At 38.4% G+C, this 23188-nt stretch overlaps 1 protein-coding gene across 3 annotated transcripts in view; it reads left to right on the forward strand.

Moving 5' to 3' along the window:
* Positions 1-23188, forward strand: part of MTMR1 (myotubularin related protein 1) — a 60846-nt gene that overhangs the window by 12114 nt on the left and 25544 nt on the right. The window contains exons 3-11 of one of the 3 annotated variants that reach the window (XM_072627087.1): positions 462-485; positions 5724-5799; positions 7923-8017; positions 13679-13786; positions 14759-14860; positions 15178-15261; positions 16028-16177; positions 19316-19504; positions 21494-21679. In XM_072627087.1, coding sequence (XP_072483188.1) covers positions 462-485; positions 5724-5799; positions 7923-8017; positions 13679-13786; positions 14759-14860; positions 15178-15261; positions 16028-16177; positions 19316-19504; positions 21494-21679 — 1014 coding nt within the window. Of the gene's footprint in view, positions 1-461; positions 486-2773; positions 2795-5723; positions 5800-7922; positions 8018-13678; positions 13787-14758; positions 14861-15177; positions 15262-16027; positions 16178-19315; positions 19505-21493; positions 21680-23188 lie in introns of those variants that run through there. The other 2 variants (XM_072627086.1, XM_072627088.1) reach the window with 2 other exon arrangements.

The following is a 23188-nucleotide window of genomic DNA, read 5'->3' on the forward strand; positions in this document are numbered from 1 at the left end:
TTGAATTATTAATTTATATCATGGGAGAATGGTTGTTTCTGAGCTACTGCTGTAATATGTTATATATTTGTATCTATGGGGAAAATGGAGTTTGAGCTCCACTAATTTATAAATGAACTTTTCAGACATGATTCAGCTTTAATGAAGCTGAGGACTGCCTGAAATAGTTTTTGTTAGAAGGGGTTTAGATGTGAAATCAGATAGCTACTTGGGCCTAGTACAGATGTGACCTGAATTCAATCACAGATTTGAATGAAAATGATGCCATGAGGATATGAGGTCCTTGAGGACCAGAACGGTTCCATTTTTGTCTTTTTACCTTGCACATTGATAGGTGAATTGGGTGGTAGTTTGGAGTTGGATTTTCTTTCTCCATGTATAGTGTTAGCATGTTCCCTCATAGATTGCCTGACCTACTGGTGTCTCTACTTTCTGATGACATTCTGTATTTTAACTAACAGGTTTTCAGGAGGCCTGACATCAGGGTAAGGATACGTTTGCCTTTCAGCAGATCGGCCTCCTGCCTGTTTGTCTTTTGTGCTTTATTGAAAATTTAAGTCTGTTTAGTGTTTTTTATACATTATCAACAGTTTTATGAGTTAATCAGATCAACCTGCTCTGCCATGTCATAGCTTTATATGTTGCCATAGAAATGCTTTGTTTGTTACAATGTTTCATGTGTTAATAAAAACCAGTACATGTGAAGTTATACATTTAAGTTGTTAGAAATGTGTGCTACTGGCCAATGATTATTACATGAATTCTGACCAAGTGAGTGACATGCCTAGGACTGCAGAGTACTGGATTGTGTTTTTTATTGTGTCATCCATCCTCGCTATAGAACTGAGCTACAGAAAAAAGGATTAAATTGGCTTTGTAGCTAATTTCAGTAAAGGTTCAGTTTGGGCTAATACATGTCAACTCGTTGGATTCATTTGACACTGACTTTGAAGGTAATTTTAGCATCCTCAATCTTACCTAGGACTTTGGGGGAATATCAATTAGGGAGTATCTTTAGTGGTGAGTATAATTAGTAGAGTATGTTTTGTTTTTTTCCCCATTCTTTTCCTGCCCCTTCCCTTCAGAACACCTATAAAACAGGAACAAGATTGGTAATATGCATGCATTTTCTTTTTCTTTTAAAGTTGTTTACATTTAATAATGGAGAGGAAGAGAAATGTAAATCTCAACAGCAGTGGTTTAAAGTTCATCTCCTTTCCACTCCTCAAAATCATACGGATTTGGATAACCTAACCATTTTAATGATTTAATGTCTTCAACGTTTATAGGGTGATGAAATAAGAACTTAAGCTTTACCGTTTCAAGTTCTTATTGCTCTAATTGGTTTTTCATGATTTCTCTTTTTCCCCACCAGTAAAAGTGCCTTTCAGTTAATGAGAATATTCCTTTTTTCTTTTCCTGATCCATATTGTCGTGATACAAGATTTCATTTGGCCTCCATAACTGCATGGACTTTGAAGTGGTATTGTGTATCAGGGGGTGGGGAGGGATGTGTTTGTGCATACATTTTCCTCTGAAGAAACATCATTAAAAGAGAATTTGACTTTACTTTATATACTTTATATTCTTTAAAGAATGAAAATGTGAAATTTGTGACTAAATGGAAATATACCGTTTAACTTTGAATGGTTTTGGTTTGTCCCCTATACTAAATTCAAACTAATAACGAAGGATGAAAATGGGTCAGAGTGACCGTGATATGTGCTGGTATGGCTTAAAGTTTGGAAAGACAAAATCCATCCTAACACTTAACAACTCCTTTGGGATAATCGGTTTTTGGGTGTGGTTTTTTTTATTTGCACAATTTTGATAGTGAAACCAAGTTTTCTTTTGTAGTAGAAAGAACTGCCATTTTTTAAACACTTATTTGACCTCATCGAATTGACATTGCTTTTAAAAGGATTATAAACTTACATTCATCATATTGTCTGTTTAATTGAAGAGTTGGTCTATAAAGAGATCACGCTGGGAATGCAAGCTGTTCGTAAAGCAATTGGAAAGTTACCAAAGAAAAGTAAATTAGACCCTTTTAGTCATTCCTTTGAGGCATATTTTCCTCATGACTAGGAACATTTAACATGGGATTAATGTAAAATTCAATATTTAATGTATTTTTAAAAAAGCTTTTGTAGAATACACACTATGTAATCAGGTAAGTGGCGTGTATATATGTGTGTGTGTGTGTGTGTGTATGTATATCTTCTGCAAAATTTGCTGCTACCAACAGAGTTGCGTGCCTGTGCAAATGGGCAACAATTTAAAGTTTACTTTGGTCTTTAAAAACACAAATTTCTTTGGGTTTCTTTTATTTTTCTTGCATGACTTTCCTCTTTACATGGCATGCTCTGTTATCTATTTTTGAACATATTATGTGCCCATTACTTTGCGTTTTCTTTATTCTGGAATTTTGTGATTTCTTATAAAGCATATTCTTTACATCACTTGAAAACCATAGTGTGGGTCTGTTCCTTTCTTTTACCCTCCTCCAGTAAAGAATATTCCATTTTAGACAGATGCTGCAAAGTGTGTCCATCAAACTGGTTTTTTTAACTCCAAGGGGGCAAAAATTTGTTGGGAGTTACAAAGCTTTGAAAGATGTTGAGTTTTACACTCATACTGTCTCTTTTTGGGGAAAACAATTCTGTCCTTTCACCTGTTTGTTTGCACGTGTTTCTCTCTTTTCCTCTTCTGCATTCTTGTCCATGCGCCTGATGCTCGACAGGAGGTTCAGGACGGACACAATGGCTATCATTCTGAAGCTGGAGCTGAGCAGGTGGCAAATTTTACTTTTTTGTTGTGTAGCTACTGATCCTGTGCTTAGAAACCATTTTAATTTTGATTTCTGGAAGGGCAAAACTTGTGAAACCATTGTTCCATTATAGTCACTCCCTCCTTTCATTTCTAAGTTCAGTAGAACCCCATTATGAACACAACCCCTCCAGACATGTGCCTTAAGATTTTTCTCTGGAGACGGCCAAGGCTTCCCAGCTTCACAATAGTACATGCTTATAATGATGAATTTTAGGTACTCCAAAATCCTGACATACCTTGTGAATAATGATTGAAGAGGTTTACATTAGGTTCCTTCTAGTTTCAATGTGGGCTGTCCTGTTTTGGGTAATCCATATTTGGAAATAGGATACATTTTCATTAATCAGAGTTAATCAGTTAAAAAATTGAGTGTCTACCATGTAGTCTAGGCCCTGAGGGATATACAGAAGTCTTCTGGGACACAGCCCCTACCCCCAAGAAATTTCCATCCTTGATGGGATGGAATAATAGTGAATAATTCAAGAAACTAGAGTCTCGTAATTAAATGTTAAATTGGATAAAAGTTCTATAGTCATTTCCAGGAGGAAGTAGACCAATGCCCTGCTAATCAGGCAAGACTTCATGGAGGGGGTAGAGCTTATGCTGGGCTTTAGATAACAGATAGAATTTGACTATGCAGAAAATTCCAGGTAAGGGGGCAGGGACAAAAAGAAGAGGGAACATGCCTGGCAAGTCGAGACAAAGTATTCGATGAACCTGAAAATCCCATTTTTCTGACAATAGAGAACAGGTGGATTTGGGGATACCCCATGTCACATCGTGTCCACTGAACCAAAACAATGACAGATTTACATAATTAAAAGCCTCACAGAACACCTGGCCTGAGTTCTCTAAAAGGGTTCCACTGCACTTAGTAAGTGTAACTTTTGTTTATAATCTCCTGTTGCATGTGTACTAAAACTTCAATTTTCTAATGGTTCTTTAGTTAAAATCCTCAAGCTAAACTTCTTTGATGTTTAAAATGTTTATTGGGAGGTATATCTCATTGTTTTATTTCATTTCGGTTTTGGTAGCATATTGTTCATCATCTTAAAAGTACACTGTAGCTTACTAGTAATGGGATGTTTGCCTTGTCATTTGTCTCACAAAGACATTCTTTATTTTAAGTTTCCCAAATAGAGGTATGTATACTTTTGTATCTTGCATATGAGTCCCTGCCTATGTCTGTAGAGCCGTTTCTTAGTGGCACATGTCTACAAAGGATCTGGTGAATGCTCACAATTGCCCCCCAATCACTATCCTTTCCCATCTACTATATTTCTTCATGGTGTCCTTTTAGAGACAGAGAGAAACAGCTTTTAAGCATTTGTCCTTTCAAATTTTGGTGTGACCTACTATGCAGTTCAATCTTGAAAGTTATTCCTAGCTCCCAGAAAGGTTATAGTTCAATAAAACTGAACAACTCACTTTTGCTGTACTAGCAATACTTGTTAATAAGTATATTTGAACAAGCACTCCACATTTATTCTTAACACATTGGGCGCATTAATATTGAGTGAGTTAATTTAGTTTAATAATGGAAAATATTTCAAAGTAGTTTAAAATTAAATATTTGATTAAAATAACTTTCTCTGTTAATAGGGCATAAAAATTAATTACCAGTTCATGACATCAGTTACTGAAATCAAAATTTTATTAGCACATGTGTCTGGAGGGAAACTCTGGATATTTTTTGGTATTCTTGAAAACTGACATGTTGAAAAGTGTGAATTCGAATTCCTTTTACTATACTTAAAAAGATTTGTTTCCCATTTTTGAGTTACACCTTTTATGTCTACTGACAGTAAGCCAAAAGGAAAATAGGTTCTATGAATTGTTGCCTAAATACTCCTAAGTATTGAAGGGCTCTACACTTTTCTTAACAGTAGAAACATCTAGCAATTCCTTTTGAGAAAAAGAAGTAAAAACAAGACTGAAAGAAAGCTGGGAACTTACCAAACTTGCCTAGTTGAAAAGACCATTTCTAAGCTGTAGATTTTGTTAGAAGGCCTGTTTGTAGCTTTATCTACCTGTACAACAAAGAAACATTTCTCTTGACTTGAGCATGGAGTTGGGGCTGGAGTTGGCATTTCTTCCCTTTATTTTGTAGGTTTGGAGAACTACTACCACGGAGAGTATGAAACAGTTTAGGTTGGTTTAAAAATGGAACCCTAATGAAATATGTTGAAATCTTTTATGAATTGCTTGGAAATTCCATCAAATCTATGTTTTGACTAAATAGTTATTTTAAATTTCCCATTTAATGCTGCAGAAAAATAGATCAATTTTTAAATTTCTGCCCTATCAAATCATGCAGATAACTTCCTTGACTCTCTTGTTTATCACAGAGGCAGCATAGCATAGTTGATTAGAGAGCCAACCTTGAAGCAAGGAAGACCTGGATTCAAGTCCTGCCCTTGATATATATATATATATATATATATATATATATATACACATATATATATACACATATATATATATATATATGTATATATGCACATACATAGTGTGCACACACACACGCACACACGCACACATGCTGTGTGACCCTGAGGAAGTCATTTATCTTTTGAGTGCTTAGCTAAGACTATACATTTCAGAGGAGATGTCAGCTTGCATTGATAGAGGGAATTTCCTCACCTGGGAGTTCCCCATACTCATGAAATCACAGGTCCCATCCCTATCCCTTGTTATCATTTGTGTCTGCTTGTCTTTTCAAAGTCTTCCTGGTTTTGTGATTTGTAATGTCTTATTGAAATGGCCAGCGTAATGTCCTATGCTTTGATGCGGTGCTTTGTTCTGCTTCTGTATGCTCTCAGCAATATGTAGCCTTCCTATACAGCTAGGGAAAAGAACATTTAATCTGGTTTCATTTTTTCCCTTGCCAGGCTCTGAGAGATGGGAACAAGCTGGCCCAAATGGAGGAGGCGCCCCTTTTCCCCGGAGAATCAATCAAAGCTATTGGTGGGTATAGCATTTATTGCATTTCATTGGTGTACTTGGTCACAGATAGCCATAAAATGAAATGGCACTTTACCGACATGCTTGGATGATGCCATTTTGTGAGATGGGGTTGAAGACCAGACAGACTCATTTCATTGTGTTTCATAAAGTGAAATAAATTACCACCATCTATGTTATTATTGTAACTGTTGTTACCATAGTCATGTGATTTCTCAAATCTCCCATCCCATACTCACCTCCTGCTCTTATACCTAATGATATCCCCTTGTGAGACCATTACTGTGAGTTCCCTTTTCTCCCATTATCACAACCCTATGCCTCAGTTTACTCACATAAATAAGGGCGTTAGACACAATGACCTCTAGGTTCCTTTCTAGCTCTAGATGTAAGATCCTATGAAATTGTTCTCTTTTCATAGAGATGTTAATATCTTAAATATCTGCTGTGTACCAGGCACTGTCCTGAGTACTAGGGATACAAAGGAGCTCAAAATTTAGCATTCCATGCATGAGGAACCTGGATTGAGAGATGGGCTATCTTGTTTGAGGAACTTCAAGGAAACCAGTGTCAGTAGAACTAAGAGTCCATGGAAGGGGGTATTTAAGGTGTAGGAAGACTGGGGAGGGGGGGGGTTGTTATGAAGTGCTTTGAACCCCATGAAGGATTTCATATTTGATTGTAGAGGTGATAGGGAGCCAGAGAAGTTCATTGAGTTAGGGTGCCACAGTCAGATCTCTGCTTTAGGAAAATCACTTTGACAGCTGAGTGGAGGATGGATTAGAGTGGGGAGAGACTTGTGGCAAGCAGACCAAGCAACAGGCTATTTCAGTAGTCTAGAAGTGAAAAGATAAGGGCCTGCAACAGGGTAGCAGCAGTATCAGAGGAAAGAAGGGGGTATGAGAGCTGTTACAAAGGTAAAATTGGTGGGATTTGACAACAGATTATACGTAGAGGTGAGAGAGAATAAGGAGTCTAGGATGACACTTAGGTTGTGAGCCTGGGGGACTAGGAGAAGAGTACCCTCAATAGTAATATGAAAGTTTGCCAGGCTTGGAGGGCTTAGGGAGGAAGAATTCAGTTTTAGATATGTTGAGCTTAAGGTGTCTATGGGCCATCCCATTTGAGATATCTAATAGGCAGTTGGAGATGTAAGACTGGAGGTCAGCAGAGAGGTTAGGGGTCGATAAGTAGATTGGGGAACTATTAGCATAGAAAAGAGAATTGAATCTCTGGAAGTTGATGAGATTACCAAGTGAAATATTGGAGACAGAGAAAAAAAGAGGGCCCAGGAGAGTTTTGTAGGACACCCATGTTAGCAGGTATGTCCTAGATTTTAAGATCCAGCAGAAGAAACTTGGGAGTGGTCAGGTAGGTAGGAGAAGAACCAAGAGAGGATCAAAGAGAAGAGAATAACTATGTCCAGTTCAGCAGAGATGTCCAGAAGGTTGAGGAATGAGAAAAGATTTGGCAATTAAGAGATGTCAGTTCATTTTGGAGAGAGCAGTTTTGGTTGAATGCAATCATAAAGAGTGTGATTTTTAACACCCTCTGCCCCCTTTCCTGTTACTGTCACCATCTGCATCACAGAAGATGAAAGGAACCTCATGGAACTGAGGGTCATTTTCTATTTTTCTTTGTTGCCAAGCAGATTATTCTGCACCAACTGCCCAGTCTGCTGGTGATGAGCCTTACCCAGAGTGGTCTTAAGGGGGCAGTTGACCCTGTTAGAACTTGTTTCAAGAAACCAGGGTCACCTCCATGCCACAGTGAGACATTCCAGTTGGACTTAGTGCTTTGTGAAACCCACTAATTACAGCAGTCCCTGTGACATGAAGTGATGTGGAATCACAGAACACCAGAACCGAGGTTGACCTCCAAGGTCGTTTAGACCAACTTGAAGCATTTTCTCACAAGCCACCCCTGGAAGATTGCCATTGTTGAAGTACATACCTCAACACTGCCTCTTGAGGCAACTATTAACGTTATTTCATGTAATATTATACAACTATGCATTTTCATAAAGTTAAAACCATAAGTATTTATTTGGTTGTTCGGGATGGTAAAGTTTATTGAAGCATAAATGTCTCCAACGATAGATGCTATTTTAAGTTTCTTTCTTTCAGTTAAGGATGTTATGTATATCTGTCCATTTATGGGAGCAGTTAGTGGAACATTGACCGTGACTGATTTCAAGATGTACTTCAAAAATGTAGAGAGGGTAAGTTTTAAGAAATGTATGATTACCTTCAAATTTTAGATTTTAGAGAGAAAGGGAAAGTAGCACTATCTTTTTTTTTTTCATTTTATTTTTCATTTTTAACACAGTTTATAACAGATAAAACAATTCAAACTTTTGGTCAGGTGATACATCTTTTTAAAGCATTTACAATATGGACCACAAAAGAATTTTTTTTTAAACATTAACCAACTGAGACACAGATAATATTTATGTTGCTAACTTCACAAGCTCTTGACCTAATTGTCTCCACACTATTACTAAGAATTAAAGGACCCTAACTTATTGTTGTTGGGCTAAAGTCCTATGCCTAATAGCTTAATTTTAGACTTAACGTCGGATGTTCCCCTACCCACAATCTATAATTTAATAGATCTGGTATTAAGCTTACAAACCTTTTGACTATAGGAAATCGCCACCAATAGTTAAGGACGTTGCAGGGAACCAATATCACCCCAACTTCATGTCAGTTCCAGGCAGGAGTAAATTGTCCACTTGCATTCAGTCAGGCTTAAAGTCTGCCAGGTGTCAGTGGAGAAATTGAGTCAGAAGAATCCTACCTCAGCCCAAGCTGAACAGCCGCTCTCCCACACTTCCCATGAGGTCATCTTTTGCAGTTCATACCAGCATCTCACCAGCTTAATAGCATCATGGATTGGAGGTTCAGATCACCTTTCTTGCTACCCATACCTGGAGTTAGACTCAGAAGAACATTCACTTAATAGTCCCATAGCATCTAAAAATGGCAAGTTCCAATAACCAGGTTTCAAATATGATTATAATTTCACTTTGGCTAAGGGACATCTTTTGAGGCAAGTCTTAAGTGGCTTACATGCCTTTCTATACGTGTTCTAGTTCCTGATTAAATAGCAATCATAAAATCAAATTTACCATTAAAACCTAACTTTTCCATCAATGCCAAATTTTACCCGAGGTGACCTTCCTCTAGGAAATTTAGACAAATTCTTTTGCCCAGACTAAAGATGTCATTGATTTATTGTCAGTAATTAATTCAGTCAATTGTTTTAATACTAATTGCTTTTACATCACTTTGTAACATGTCCAGTTTTTCTCCCCATCACTCCCCTCCCCCCGCTTCCTAATACCTTGCATTCTGATTACTCCTTCCCTCAATGTACCCTCCTTTCTATACACTCCACCCTTCCCTTATCCCCATCTTCTCTCTTTTCTTGTAGGGCTAGATAAATTTCTATACCCCATTCCCTGTAGTTCTTATTTCCCAATTATATGCAATAAAAATTCTCAACATTTGTTGCTAATACTTTGAATTCCAACTTCTCTTCCTCCCCTCTCCCTCCCCAGCCCCACTGAGAAGGGAAGCAATTCAATACAGACTAAATATGTGTTGTTTTGCAAAAGACTTCCATAATAATCATGTTGTGTAATACTAATTATATTGCCCTCTGTCCTACTCTATCCCCCCGTATTTTTTCCTCCACAATTGACCTTGTCCCTTCTCGAAAGTGTTTATTTGTAGTGACTCCCTTCTCCCATTTGCTCTCCCTTCTAACATTCCTCTCACCCCACTTGTTGCCTCCTCTCCTACTTTCCTGTGGTGTGATATAAATTTTCATATCAAATTTAGTGAGCATGTTATTCCCTCCTTCAGCCACATGTGGAGAGAGTAGCTTCATTTTCCCCCTCTCCCCTTCTCCCTTTTCTCCTCCATTGAATAAGATTTTTCTTATCTCTTTTATGAGTTATAGCCTGCCCCCTTCCATTTCTCCCTTTCTCTTCCTGATATTTTCCTCCTTCACCCCTTAATTTTTATTTTATTTTATTTTTTTTGTGTGGATATCATCTCTTCTGATATAACACACCCTGTACTCTCTGTCTATAGATGTGTGTGTGTGTGTATGTACAATTTCTCCATCTACCCAAATACTGAGAAAAGATCCAAGAGTTAAAAATATTTTCTTTCCATGTAGTAATGTAAAGAGTTCAGCTTTAGAGAGTCTTTTATGACTTTTCTTTCTTGTTTACCTTTTCATGCTTCTCTTGATTATGGTCTTGGGAAGTCAAATTTTTCTATACAGATCTGGTCTTTTCCTCAATATGAATGATTGAAAGTCGTCTATATCATTGAATGACCATTTATTCCCTTGAAGTGTTATATTCAGATTTGCTGGGTAGGTGATTCTTGGTTTCAATCCCAGTTCCTTTGACTTCTGGAATATCCTATTCCAAGCCCTTTGATCCCTTAATGTTGAAGCTGCCAGATCCTGTGTTATCCTGATTGTATTTCCACAATATTCAAATTGTTTCTTTCTAGCAATATTTTCTCCTTGATCTGGGAACTCTGAAATTTGGCCACAATATTCCTAGGAGTTTGTCTGTTTGGGTCTCTTTCAGGAGATAATCAGTGAATTCTTTCAATATTTATTTTGCTCTCTGATTCTGGAACATCAGGGCAGTTTTCCTTGATAATTTCATGGAAGATAATGTCTAAGCTCTTTTTTTGATCATGGCTTTCAGGTAGTCCCATAATATTTAAATTGTTTCTCCTGGATCTATTTTCCAGGTCAATTGTTTTTCCAATGAGATGTTTCACATTATCTTCTATTTTTTCAAATTTTTGGTTTTGTTTACTAACTGCTTGGTTTAACTCAGTCATTCATTTCCCTGAACTCAATTCTCTCTGTTAATGAATTATTTTGTTCAGTGAGCTTTTGAACCTTCTCCATTTGGCTACTTCTGCTTTTTAAAACCTCCTTCTCCTCATTGGCTTTTTGGACCTCTTTTTCCAATTGAGTTAGCCTCTTTTTAAAGCTGCTATTTTCCTCAGCATTTTTTTGGTTCTCCTTTAGTAAGCTGCTAACTTGTTTTTTAAGGTCTTCTATTCCCTGAGCCGAGTTTAAGTTCCCTTTGGAGGCCCTGGAGGCAGGGGCCTTGACTTCCTCTGACAGTATGCCTTGTTCTTTCTCATCTGAAAGGATGGGGGGAGACACCAGTTCCCCAAGAAAGTAACCTTCTATGGTCTTATTTTTTTTTCCCTTTTTGGGGCATTTTCCCAGCCAGTTACTTGAGTTCTGAGTTTCCTCTCCACACCCACCTCGCCTCCAGTTCCTCCAAGCCAGCACTGGGGGCTGAGATTCAGATGAGCTGCTCCAAAGCCTCAGGGGTTTTGGGGGGGGGGGCAGGGCCTCTATTCAGTGTGAGAGTAAGATCAGCTGCTTAGGTAGGGGCAGGGCCACCACAACTGCTCAGTTCCCTCAGGGGGTTTACAAAGAGACCTTCAACAATGGATGTGGGCTACTGCATGCTTTGGGAGACCCAGTCTGCTGCTGCCTCTACAGCTGCCTCCTGAGGAGGCCCGAGTTATGGGGACACCCTGCTCCCTTCTTGGCCAGCCAAAAAGACCCTCTCACTGACCTTTGGCACCTGTGGGTTAAGGGATCTGCACTGCCACTGGAGATTCTGTCCCTGAAGCCTGCTCGGATCTGCTCCTTTTCGTGCCTCATGTGGCACTGTCTTTAAACTTATTATAAACCTAATCCATACTTACACTTTTATAAATTAATTTGAGTATATAAAATGTCATAACTTTTCAGTCACTCCCTCAAAACCTCCGTCCGATCTTTCATCTTCATTTTTATTTAATCATGGCATATGATCTTTTGGTTCTGCTTTTTTCAGTTTTCATTATTTCGTAAAGACCTTTCCAGACTTCTTGATGCTTCTTATACTTATTGAGCTTAGTTGCACTGGATTTCTATGATATTAATTAATGATCCCCAGTTTATTTAACAATTTTCCTCTTGGATGTTTAGGTTGCTTCCATAAAAGTTTTTTTTGTCTATTAATATATAATAAATGATGCGTGAAAATCTTTGAATAGATAACTTTTTTTGTTTCAATAACATGGTTAGGGTATATTCCCAACCATGGAGTATTGGGACAAAAGTTACGATTATTAGTATTTTCTTCTTTGAGACTGAGTCTGTATATCTCGCTGCTGATTGGCATGGGAGCTTTAACCTGCTCCATTTCTGACAGAGGCCAGTTCCCTTCTTTAGGCAGCCTGGTGTCATCCTCCTACCTCACCCAGGGGCTCACCAGATTGGAGCTAGATTTGGTGCAGCCACCTGATCAGTTTAGCCTACCACAGAGCTCACCGATCTCAGCCTCTCCAGTAGCAGAGATTCCAGGTATGAACCACTTTACCTTGTCTAGGTAGTAGGAATATTTTTATACTTCATGCTGCCATATTGTTCTCCAAAAGAAGATACACAAGTTCTGCCAGAGGTATATGAGCCTGTTACTTTAACACTCTGCTAAAATTCAGTTTTATTTTAAAGTATTTTTGTTAATTTAATAGATGGAGTACCTAGAAGTTGTAATTTGCCTCTCTTTAAGTTTTAATTAACTTTTTCAAGTGATTATTAGCAATTCACATTTTCTCTTTAGAGCATTGTTCATATCCTTTGACCATATATGCTGTGGCCAGAAAGTTACCCTATGTAAATTTTTCACAATTCCTTTTATTGATAGAGTTTATCTGTCATGTTTGCCAAAAATATTTTTCCTAACTGTAATTTTTCTTCTTAACTGTATTGTCTATTGCTGTGTGAAACTTTTATTTTAGTGTAGTAAATACACTTATCTTGTCCCTAATATTTGCTTCTATTTGTTGACTAGAAAAAAAGTTACATCCCCTTTTCAGTTGAGACAAATACATTATTCCATTTTCTTCCATCTTTTTTATAATTTTTTTTTTCATATTTGTCACTCATCTAGAATTCACTGAGATATGTGAGGTGAGGGGTGGGTCTAAGTCCTTTTCTCACCAAATCGCTGTCTGGTTTTCCCACATACCAGGTTCCTCCTCCCTCCCTCCCCCATATTTTATTAAACACCAGTCTTCTGTGTGCTTTTGGTTTATGTCTGGTTCTATTTGGTTAATGGATTTTTTTTTAATCTAATACTTTGAAAACTACTTGATACTTTCATTGATGTCGAATTAAGTGTTCAGATAATTTGAGGCATTGTTCTCACTCAGGTGTAAATTTGTTGTTTGAGGGAGGAGACCACAGCTCTGATGTGGTTCTGACCCATCTGTGACCATCGAATGTCTCTCCGGTTATTTCAGTACTTTATTTTATTCATTATAGTTTTGTAGTTACCCTTATAAAGGTCCTGAGTTTTGGAGGTAGGTTAATTTTCAAATACTTGATCATTTTTATTGTTACAACAAATGGAATTTATTTTTATGAAGATTACTTGATCTTCATTGCTAATATGGAAGCATATAAATTTCTTTGCATTGTTACCAGGTTAGTTTTTTTTTTTCTGGTTGAAGTGAGAATTTTTTAGGCTTACTATCATGTCATATGCACCTAATGCTTTGCCCGCTTTATTTCTAAAGTTAATTCTTCTAATATTTTTCTCTTATTGCAACTGCTAGAATTTCCACTAATTTCAAATAAAATTGGCTAAATTGGGGAGGGATGAGTGCTCTTTAGTATACTTAATAAGTCCTAGTTATAGCATAATAGTACTTTCTAACTAAGTCAATGAGAGATGGACGTAAAAACACATCTTTCACTCAGTGGAAATCTTAACTGGAAAATTCTACCTGTTGACTGACATTGAAATGCATTTATCTTAATTTGGAAACTTTAGGATCCACATTTTGTCCTTGATGTTCCCCTTGGAGTGATAAGCAGAGTTGAAAAGATTGGAGTACAGAGTCATGGAGATAACTCTTGTGGCATAGAGATTGTTTGCAAGGTATGATGTGATGAAGTATTAAACAAATGAAGTCTTTTTATTGTCTTGGGATACTAGTGGTTTTCATATGACATTTCTAAGATTGCTTCATAATTCATACTTTTACAGTAACATGTTCACCTCAACCTTTTTATTTATTCATTTAGTTAGTTTAAAGTAGAGACCTTACAAGTTAGTATTGTCCTGCATCCCAAGTGCCAAAAACATGTAGATCAGGCCTGAAAAAGTGTGCAAATGGGAACATTTTTTCTTTAGAATGATAAGGTCCATCATCTAGCATTTATTAAGTATCTACTATGTATCTACTTGTATTAAGTATCTACTATGTATCTATTAAGTATCTACTGTGTCAGACACATAGTAGATAAAAAAAAAAACAGTTGCTGCTCTCAAAGAGTTCCCAGTCCACAGGAGGAGATAACATGGGAACAACTCCTCACAAAAAAGATGCTGAGGGGATGAATTGTCTCAGATGGAAGGCGCTGAGATTAAGGAGGACTTCTTGCAGAGGGTGAGATTTGAATGGAGACTTGAAGGAGGCCAAGAAAGCCAAGAGGAGGACGTGAAGAGGCAGAACATTCCAGTTATGGAAGAGGGCCAATGAACTGGGAACAGTCAGGAGATAAAAGGTTTTATGTAAGACACAGCAAGGAGACCATTGGCACTGGGTCACAGAGTACGTTAAGTGGGCTAAAGGAAGGATTTTATTTGCAGGGCAATGCTTCATCATAAGAAAGCTTATTTGAAGGATTCATAAGGTATGTCTTAAAAATCCCACAATTCAAAACATTTTAAAAATTCTGTTTAATATCTTGGCTATTGAATTCTCATTAAGCTATACTTGTAACTTTCACTCTTTGAATTAAGGAGAAAATTCATGTACTATTTTAGTGTCAAATATTAGTTTGAGAAATATTTATAAATGCTCTTTGTGTATTTGTCTAACAAAGTATACATTTGGGTGATTACTAGGATATGAGAAACTTACGACTTGCCTATAAACAAGAGGAACAGAGTAAGCTGGGGATATTTGAAAACCTCAACAAGTATGCCTTTCCACTTTCCAATGGGCAAGTAAGTATATGGAAGTTAGCATTTTTCTCCTTCTTTTGGTGGGGATTTAGGAATCTAGTATTGTAGAATCCTCCAGTCTTACTTTGGCTCGCTGCTTTCACTTTTGGCACATGATCAAGTCAATTTCTCTTCTGTTAGAATACTCGAAGTGTATCATTACCACCTTATACCAGTAAGATTACCAGTTTATCACCTCAAACTCTATACATTTAAATTTGTAACTTTAGTAAATCCAGCCTTTATCACAATGAGAACTTTTAAGACTGGATGTCTGGCAATATGGAAAAACAGAAACATTTGTGGTTTTTTTTATTCAGGCTTTATTTGCATTCAACTATAAAGAAAAGTTTCCATCTAATGGCTGGAAAATTTATGATCCTGTATCTGAATATAAGAGACAGGTAATAAATTTTTTTTTAACTGAAAATAATTGCTCACAACCTTCTTTGTGGAAAAAATGCTTTTTTTGGGGGGGAGAAAATATTTTATATGGTGTTATCAGCTGTATTCAGGATATGTATATTCTGTTTTAGATACCCTAGTTTTTTTTAGCTTTGCCTTTTTATACTCATGTTTTGATGTTTCCTACTAATTAGACCTTTTGCCACAGAGTGAGGTAGGTTAAGAAAGACAATTTTGGACTCAAATCTGTTAAAATTTTTTGTCATTCAAGAATTCCTAAGTGAAGATACAAACTAAAGACTTAAATTGGGTTTTTGGATTTTAGCATAGATAATTCGGTCCAGATGCAGGACCCCTCCCCCTTTCCTCACAATGACTTTCTAAAGTGCTTTCCATGCGTATATGCCTAAAATAAAAATTTATACTTTACAGGCCTACGTGAATGTGCACAAAACGTATACAACTCATTACATTTTGTCCTCACAACCTTTGTTCATTCCATCTTACGCTATTAGTTTAATGCTTTTTGCTTGGCCTAAGAAATGTAGATTATGGTATCATTTAATTCTGTATGGTTTAGAAATTCCTACATTTAATTAAGATCTTAGCTTGCTTTAAAAATGGATTATGTGAAATAAAAATTATTAATAGTGTTACACTTTAAAATGCTGATGAGCAAGATGTCTATAGGTTTACACTGAGAAGAAGAAACTAATTCAGTTTGTGTTGAACATTTCTCGGTTTTTTTCCCCTAATAACTCCCAGGGTTTACCAAATGAGAGCTGGAAAATATCCAAAATAAATAGTAGCTATGAGCTTTGTGATACGTATCCTGCTATTATTGTTGTGCCAACTAGTGTGAAAGATGATGACCTCACCAAAGTGGCAGCGTTTAGAGCAAAAGGCCGAGTTCCGGTAAGTAATAAACATAAAGGTTTATTAGCTTATGGAAATATTTCCCTGTGAAAATTGACAAATGTGGTTGAATAGTCAAAGGACTGGATATAGGCAAGTTGTTAGAAAAATTAGAAAGTTGAAAAATGAGCTTTGGTTCATTAACACACCCTTATTTCTTAAAAATTGTTTTATGCGCTACTCTAACAATTATAATGTGCAACATTGTGATGGTTGGTAGTAGTTACATGTACAAAGGTGACTTTCATTGCTTGCAGACAGGCCTCCAGAAGGTGATACTCTGAAAATATAATAGAAAAGGAGGGAAATGAGTAACAGGAAAAAGTGAGGGTGAATTTGTTAAAAAAACAAAAAACAAAAAAACTTTATGGCTTATATTCAAAGGATGATCTTGGAGAAAATACGTTTTCTTAGCTACTAAGTAGAATGCTGCATAAGCAGATGATGTAATTGCCTGAGAGGAAGACCTTTACTAAGAAAACAGCAGCCAAGGGGGAACTGCTATGTTGAATTTGCCTTCAGCATCATTAGAAGTCATTGCCTGAGAGAGGGAAAAGCAAAAATTAAGACATTTGCATAAGTTTTAGATAGAATGAACAAAGATATTTCTTTTTTACTTTGCCCCCATCCGATCCTGTATATTAGTGTTTTAAAAAGAAAATTATTCAAATTAGGAGTGAAAAGAAGAAACAAAAAGAAACTAATCAAATCCATATGGAGAGAAGTCTCAGGTTACCAACCTGAGTTTAGCCCTGACCCTCAGATCCTTCTGGTTTCTCTTAGAGAACATCTAGTCCAACCTGATTTCAAGCAACACCAGGTTTTTAGTTCTAAGACTTATGTAACATTGACTTTTGATTGTCTCTTCATCTTTAGGAAGCATAATATGTGGAGGTTTTGCTTTTAAAAGTAAGTTGTAGGCCTGTTTTGTGGGTGACCTTGAGTTAAATTACTTTACCACTTTGGACCTCAGTTTCGTATCGCTTTTATTGAGGTAGTCTGTCAAGAAGCATTTATTAAGCACCTACTATGTGCTGTGCCCTGGGCTAAGGGCTGGGGATCCAAAGAAAGGTAAGAGTGTCCCTACTCTGAAAGTGCTCACATTCTAATGGGGGAGACAACTTGAAAACAATTATATACAAACAAACAAAAGGATAAATTGGAGATAATCAATGGAGGAAAGGCTTCATGAATTTGAACTTGAAGGAAGGCAGAGATGACAAGGAGAACATTCCATGCATGCTCAGTTTAAGGTGTTATGTTGTTGGGAAAAGTGTGCTGCCCCCATGCAACAGTCCCAGGTGAAAAGAGGAGCCAGATGTTCCTCTGACTGTGCCTTCCATCTCCTGCTGCACATGGTACCATCTACCTTCCCTCAGACCTACATCTGGCTGCCCACTTGGTGGAGAACAGGACTTCTACCTCCTGCTGCACTTGTCTTCTGCCTCATATCCAGCCTTTGAAGGGAAAAGAGGAGTGAAAGGGTGCCTTCTGTCTTGCATGGTGCTTACCTCCCACCTGATCTCCAACATCCTTGATGAACAGTCTTACACCTGGTCATAATGTATACATCCCATCATCCACACTCTATTTCCCCATCCCCTATCTCTTTATTCTGTATTCCCATCCCTACCCACTCTTTCCCCTGTGCCCTCTGGAATGTCTGCTTAATGGGCAACAAACTTCCATTCATCCTAAATATTTTCTTCAACCACTCTTTTTATCTTCCAGTAATCACTAAAACCTAGCACGTACGTGCGCGCGCGCACACACACACACACACACACACACACACACACACACACACACACACACACACACACACACACACACACACACACACACACACACACACACACACCCCATCCCCAGTGACACAGTCTCCCTGGCTACCCTTTCCAGTACTGGCTGCATCTTTCATTCCCTTCAGCTGATTAGACAAGTTGGAAAAGACTTGGAATACTCCTTGCTCCCCATCGCCACTTCCAAGTTCTCTCTCCATCACTCAGTCATCTCTTCTTCCACTGAGGTCCATGTTATTTGTATCTACCACCCAATCCAAATCCTGGTACCTGTTGTCTACAGATCTCTAGGTCATATGGCTTTCAACCTTAGCAAATTTAGTACCTAGTTTACAACTTTTCTTCCCTCCTCATCTTCTACTCTCATAATAGAAGACTTTAACATGCATATTGACCCTCCCTCCAATACCTGAGCCACTTGTTCCTGGACTTACTCACTTCCCATGCTGTACTCCTCCACCCCACCTCAGCCACACACAAACATGGTCATATCCCTGATCTTGCCATCACTCACAAACGTACTACCTCCATGTTCAAGAATTTTGAAATCCCCATCCTCAACCCAATCTAGTGACTTTCCACCTCTGCCTCTCCTTCCCTTACCACACTGTGACTTCCGATGCCTTGACCTCTCAGTTCTCTCCCAGGCCATCTCTCCTGCTCTCCCCACCCTCTGTTTTCCTCATCTTGACCTCTTGGTGAATCAGTTTAGTTTTCCACTGTCTTCCTCTTGAGTCCCTCCCCCTCTTTTCATATCCCCAGTTAGACCCTGCTAAGCCTCAGCCTTGGATTCTTCCTGCCATTCATTGGCTTCTGTCCTACACATGTACTAATAAGTGTAGATGGAGAAAAAAATCACACAACCACTTTGACTGGGTCCACTACAAGTTTGTGCTACGCAGTCTCAACTAGGCCCTCACTGCTGCTTAGATAATCTTTTTCCACCTGCCTTTTCAGTTCAACTCTCCCACTCTCCACTTCACCCCTCCACAGGTACCCTGTGCTTCCCTTTCCCCTCACCCTCACAGGGATCTTTGCCTCATATTTTACACACAAAACGATTATGTATATGTAGGATAAATCGAAGGTAGTCTCAAAGGGTAAACAGTAAAATTAAAAAGGACTTGGAAGGACCTGTTGTAGCTGAGATTTGAAGAAAGCCAGGAGGTGGAGATGAGGAGGAAGGGAGAGAGCTAGCGATGTGGGGGATAGCTTGTGCAAGGAAGCACCTGGGAGGCCAGTCTCACTGGACTGCAGAGTCCATGGAAGGGAGGAAATTACAATTCCTTTGATTCCAATTCTTTCTACTGACACATATCCTTTACAAACAAACTAGGTCTTGTCCTGGATTCATCCTGAGAGTCAGGCAACAATTACTCGTTGTAGCCAGCCGCTCGTGGGCCCAAATGATAAACGCTGCAAAGAAGATGAAAAGTACTTGCAAACAATAATGGATGCTAATGCCCAGTCACACAAACTTATTATCTTTGATGCCAGACAAAACAGTGTTGCTGATACTAACAAGGTACGTTATTAGAATTGCTAAAGAGAAGTAATTGCAAAGGAAGACTTTTAGAAAACTGTAATGACTGACTTCTCTCCTACTTAAAAGATAAAGCCATTTTTAGGCATCAAGCACTCTGAGCAGACAGCAGATTTGACCCCATGTTTACACTAGTCTCTGATTTTTCCTCTTTACCACTTTGGAAAGTGGTTCCATAAGCAGAAATCTTGTCTGTTGTGCCAATTAATTATAAGTCTAGAAAAGGGTGTGAATGTTCCAAGAATGAAATCATTACTTCATTGAAATGAGCTTGAGACAGTAACATTTCCCCCAAAAAAAAGGGGGCACAAAGCAATCACAAATTGCGCAGAGGAAGCAGTGTTAAACATGTCAAAGAGAGACGTAAGACTGGAAAAAAAAGAATGAGGCATACCCAAGTGGACGGTCTTTGTGCTACATTGGCACATGAAATATGAGGAGATCTAGTCAAGTCCCCATCATCTTGGCTGGATCCTCTGGGGAGGATTGAAATGTTTGTTTTGATGGAGGACACGCTCATGTCAATGAGACAATAGTTCCATTAAGGGAAAGTTCAGAGGGTTTTTTTCTTTTTTTATCTTCCCCTCTCTGCGAAAGCTTACAAAATGATTACATGATGCTTTCAAGATAGTGTCACCTCCCATTGTGATTTCATTGATGTGTGCTTCATTTGGTCAAGCTCCTCCTTTTCAGGACTTCCTTTTAGGGCTTTGTTGTCCTAAGTGCCATTTCACCTTCTGCATCTAGTACGTTGAAGATTGAGGTGTGGAAGTCTAAATCCAGTAGTTCAACCATCACTGACCAGAAAAACAGATGATTATAGAAATGTGGACAAATTATTCCACTTTCTGTTTGTTTTCCTTTGCCAGTTCTTATCTATGAATGCTCTCTAGCGGCAGCACAGCTGGGTCTCAAGCCATGCTTTCTGTAGATTGAGTTTCTAAACATGAGTATTCCAAACATGTATTCCCCTTGGATGCTGTGTCTTTCTGCTTGATAATGACAGAAAGTGTTCATTTACAAAAGTTATTTCTAGATTTCCTTTCTCACAGATATGTTATAGAAAGGAGTCTATAATTAGAAAATACAGGTACAGTTTAGTTCCCAAAAAACTCCAAAGTGTTGTCCAGATTATTTTGTTATACTGGAGTATTTTTTTTTAATTGAAAAAACACCCAACCAAACTCTTTGAAATCAGTGTAATTGGCTAGAGCTTGGAAATCTTTTTACCCTGGAAAGATTTTGTGTCAGATATCTGCCATATTGAGGTTTGACCTGAATTTGCAAATGGCTTAGTCTTTTTTTGTTGGGGAAACCAAAACCAAGCCACAGATTTAGCTCTATGAACATGGGGTTCTTCATAAAGAAGGTCCGTTCTTCCTCAGCAGCTATGCCTGGCTTCCACTCCACAGGACAGCATGCCCTCCCCCCTTTGGTAGGATAAATGTTCACCTGAAATTTCATCGTTGTTTGGGGCATGCTATGCCTTCCTGCCTCCCTCTGCCTCCTGTCCCCTCTGATTGGAGGAGGGCTAGAGGGTGGAGCACTAAACTCCAAATGCCTTCCTTTCCAGAGGGCTCACAACCTTCCTGATAACCCCATTCTCCACAGGCTGCTCTGCTTGGCTTCCGTTCCATGGAACTACATGGCCCACCTGGCCCAGCACCCCCTAGCGCGTGCCGTAATTCTCAGCTTCCTCTCCTGTGTTGTCTTCCCCCCGTTAAATTGTAAGTTCCTTATAGACAGAAGCTGTCCCTTTTTCTTATTTGTATCTCTATCACTTAGCACAGTGCCTGGCACATAGTAAGAGCTTAATAAATGTTTATTGAATTGGAAAAAGAAGATTAATTTGAACAAACCAGAGGATGTAGGCTACCATTTATTGTTACTGTGAATAGTTTGAATATTTTTTTCTGTATAGAAATGGGAAAGTCTAGGTAAACCACCAGCATGTTAATTTATTTTAAACAGGCAAAAGGTGGAGGATATGAAAGTGAAAGTGCTTATCCAAATGCTGAGCTGATATTCTTGGAAATTCACAATATTCATGTGATGAGAGAATCATTACGTAAATTGAAAGAAATTGTTTATCCTTCAATTGATGAAACCAAGTGGCTGTCCAACGTGGATGCAACACATTGGTTGGAATATATAAGGGTAAAGAACTTTCATCTTAAAACTGTGCTATTAAGGCTTCATATAATTGTAGTAAAACTGCGCTGGCGTTAATCTTACAGATGAATGTATCTTTTGTTTTCTTAACCTTTTTCGCCTCTGTTCACACGGACAGAAATCTTGATGTGTCCTTGGGGGTAGAGGAAGAAGTGTCCTGAGACAGTGCTTCAGAACTAGGCTGTTGTCAGTTAAATGAGAACATGGGCTTAGAGTGAAAAGTGACCTTACATATATCATGTAGTCCAACATGTTTTAAAGATTAAGAAACTGAGACTCAGAATAGTTAATTGGCTTGGATTGTAAGTAGCTGAACCAGGATTCAAGCTCTCTTCCCTCAGCACACCTCCCACCTTACCCAACAAACAGGCTCCTCTGGCCACTCTGAGGCCATGGGCTTGTCCTGAAGGAACACTGGTTTTAATCCAGCAAGACGAAACATAATAAGTTTAGGGCATGTGTGTATGTGTCCGTCCTTTAATTTTAGATTTTTAAAACAGCTGTACAAGGACAGGACAGGAGAAATGTGGCTAAATCCAAGAGTTTAACACTGAACTGAAGAGTCACCAGTGGCTGCCAAGAAGAGCCCTGTGATGGCTCAGAGCAGAAGGCTGTTTGTACCTCTCAGGCTCCTGGTCCATTATGATGTGTAATTCGAGGCACCTCATTCCAAAAAGGACAACGACCAAAACCTTCAGATTAGGGCAGCCAGGATGTAAGAGGACTCTTGACCAGCACCTCCTCTGGGCCAGATACTTGCTGGTTTCTGGGAAGACAGAGAGGAAACAAGGAGGCTACCTTCAAGGAGCATTCACTTGGTCATAGTTTAAGGAACTGGGGATGTTAAGCTTGGGGAAGATAGAACTGGGGGAGTGCAGTAAGCTACTTTCAAAGATCTGAGTAACTATCATGTGGACGAGATTTATTTTGCTTGTTTCCAGAGGAAAAGATACTGCATAATGGGCCAGCAGTACAGTCAGCTTTACACTCGAGGTATCTTCATTAGCAAGAATGTCCGTGTAGCTGATCAAAACCAGAATGTCCTGCCTCCCCAGCTCCTCCCTTTGCTAAAGATATTCACGTAGAGAAGTTGGCCAACTACTTGTCAGAGCTCGGGCATCAGGTTGGAGGTTAAACTAAGTAACATTAAGGTCCTTTACAGTTCTAAGATTCTAGATATTCTAATTGATAATGAATTCTTAGTGACTATAACTTCAGATATTCTATCCTAATGTAACTATCCTAAGACGGTATGGCATTATGGGTAGTGTTGGAATTAGTCAGGAGAGACTTGGGTTCAAAGAGCTTCTGCCACTCCAAAGCTGTGTAAATATGGATGAGTTACTGTCCTAGCCTCAGTTTCCTCATTTGTAAAATAGGGATGACATCTGGACTAGCTTTGTCACAGTGTTGCTGAGATGCTCAGATGAAAATGTATATAAAGCTGTGTGCAAACTTTAAAGTGCTGTGGGGATACAGATACCAAAGTGAGAT

Source organism: Notamacropus eugenii, chromosome X, assembly GCF_028372415.1.
Source record: "Notamacropus eugenii isolate mMacEug1 chromosome X, mMacEug1.pri_v2, whole genome shotgun sequence".
In the NCBI taxonomy this organism is placed as follows: Eukaryota; Metazoa; Chordata; class Mammalia; order Diprotodontia; family Macropodidae; genus Notamacropus; species Notamacropus eugenii.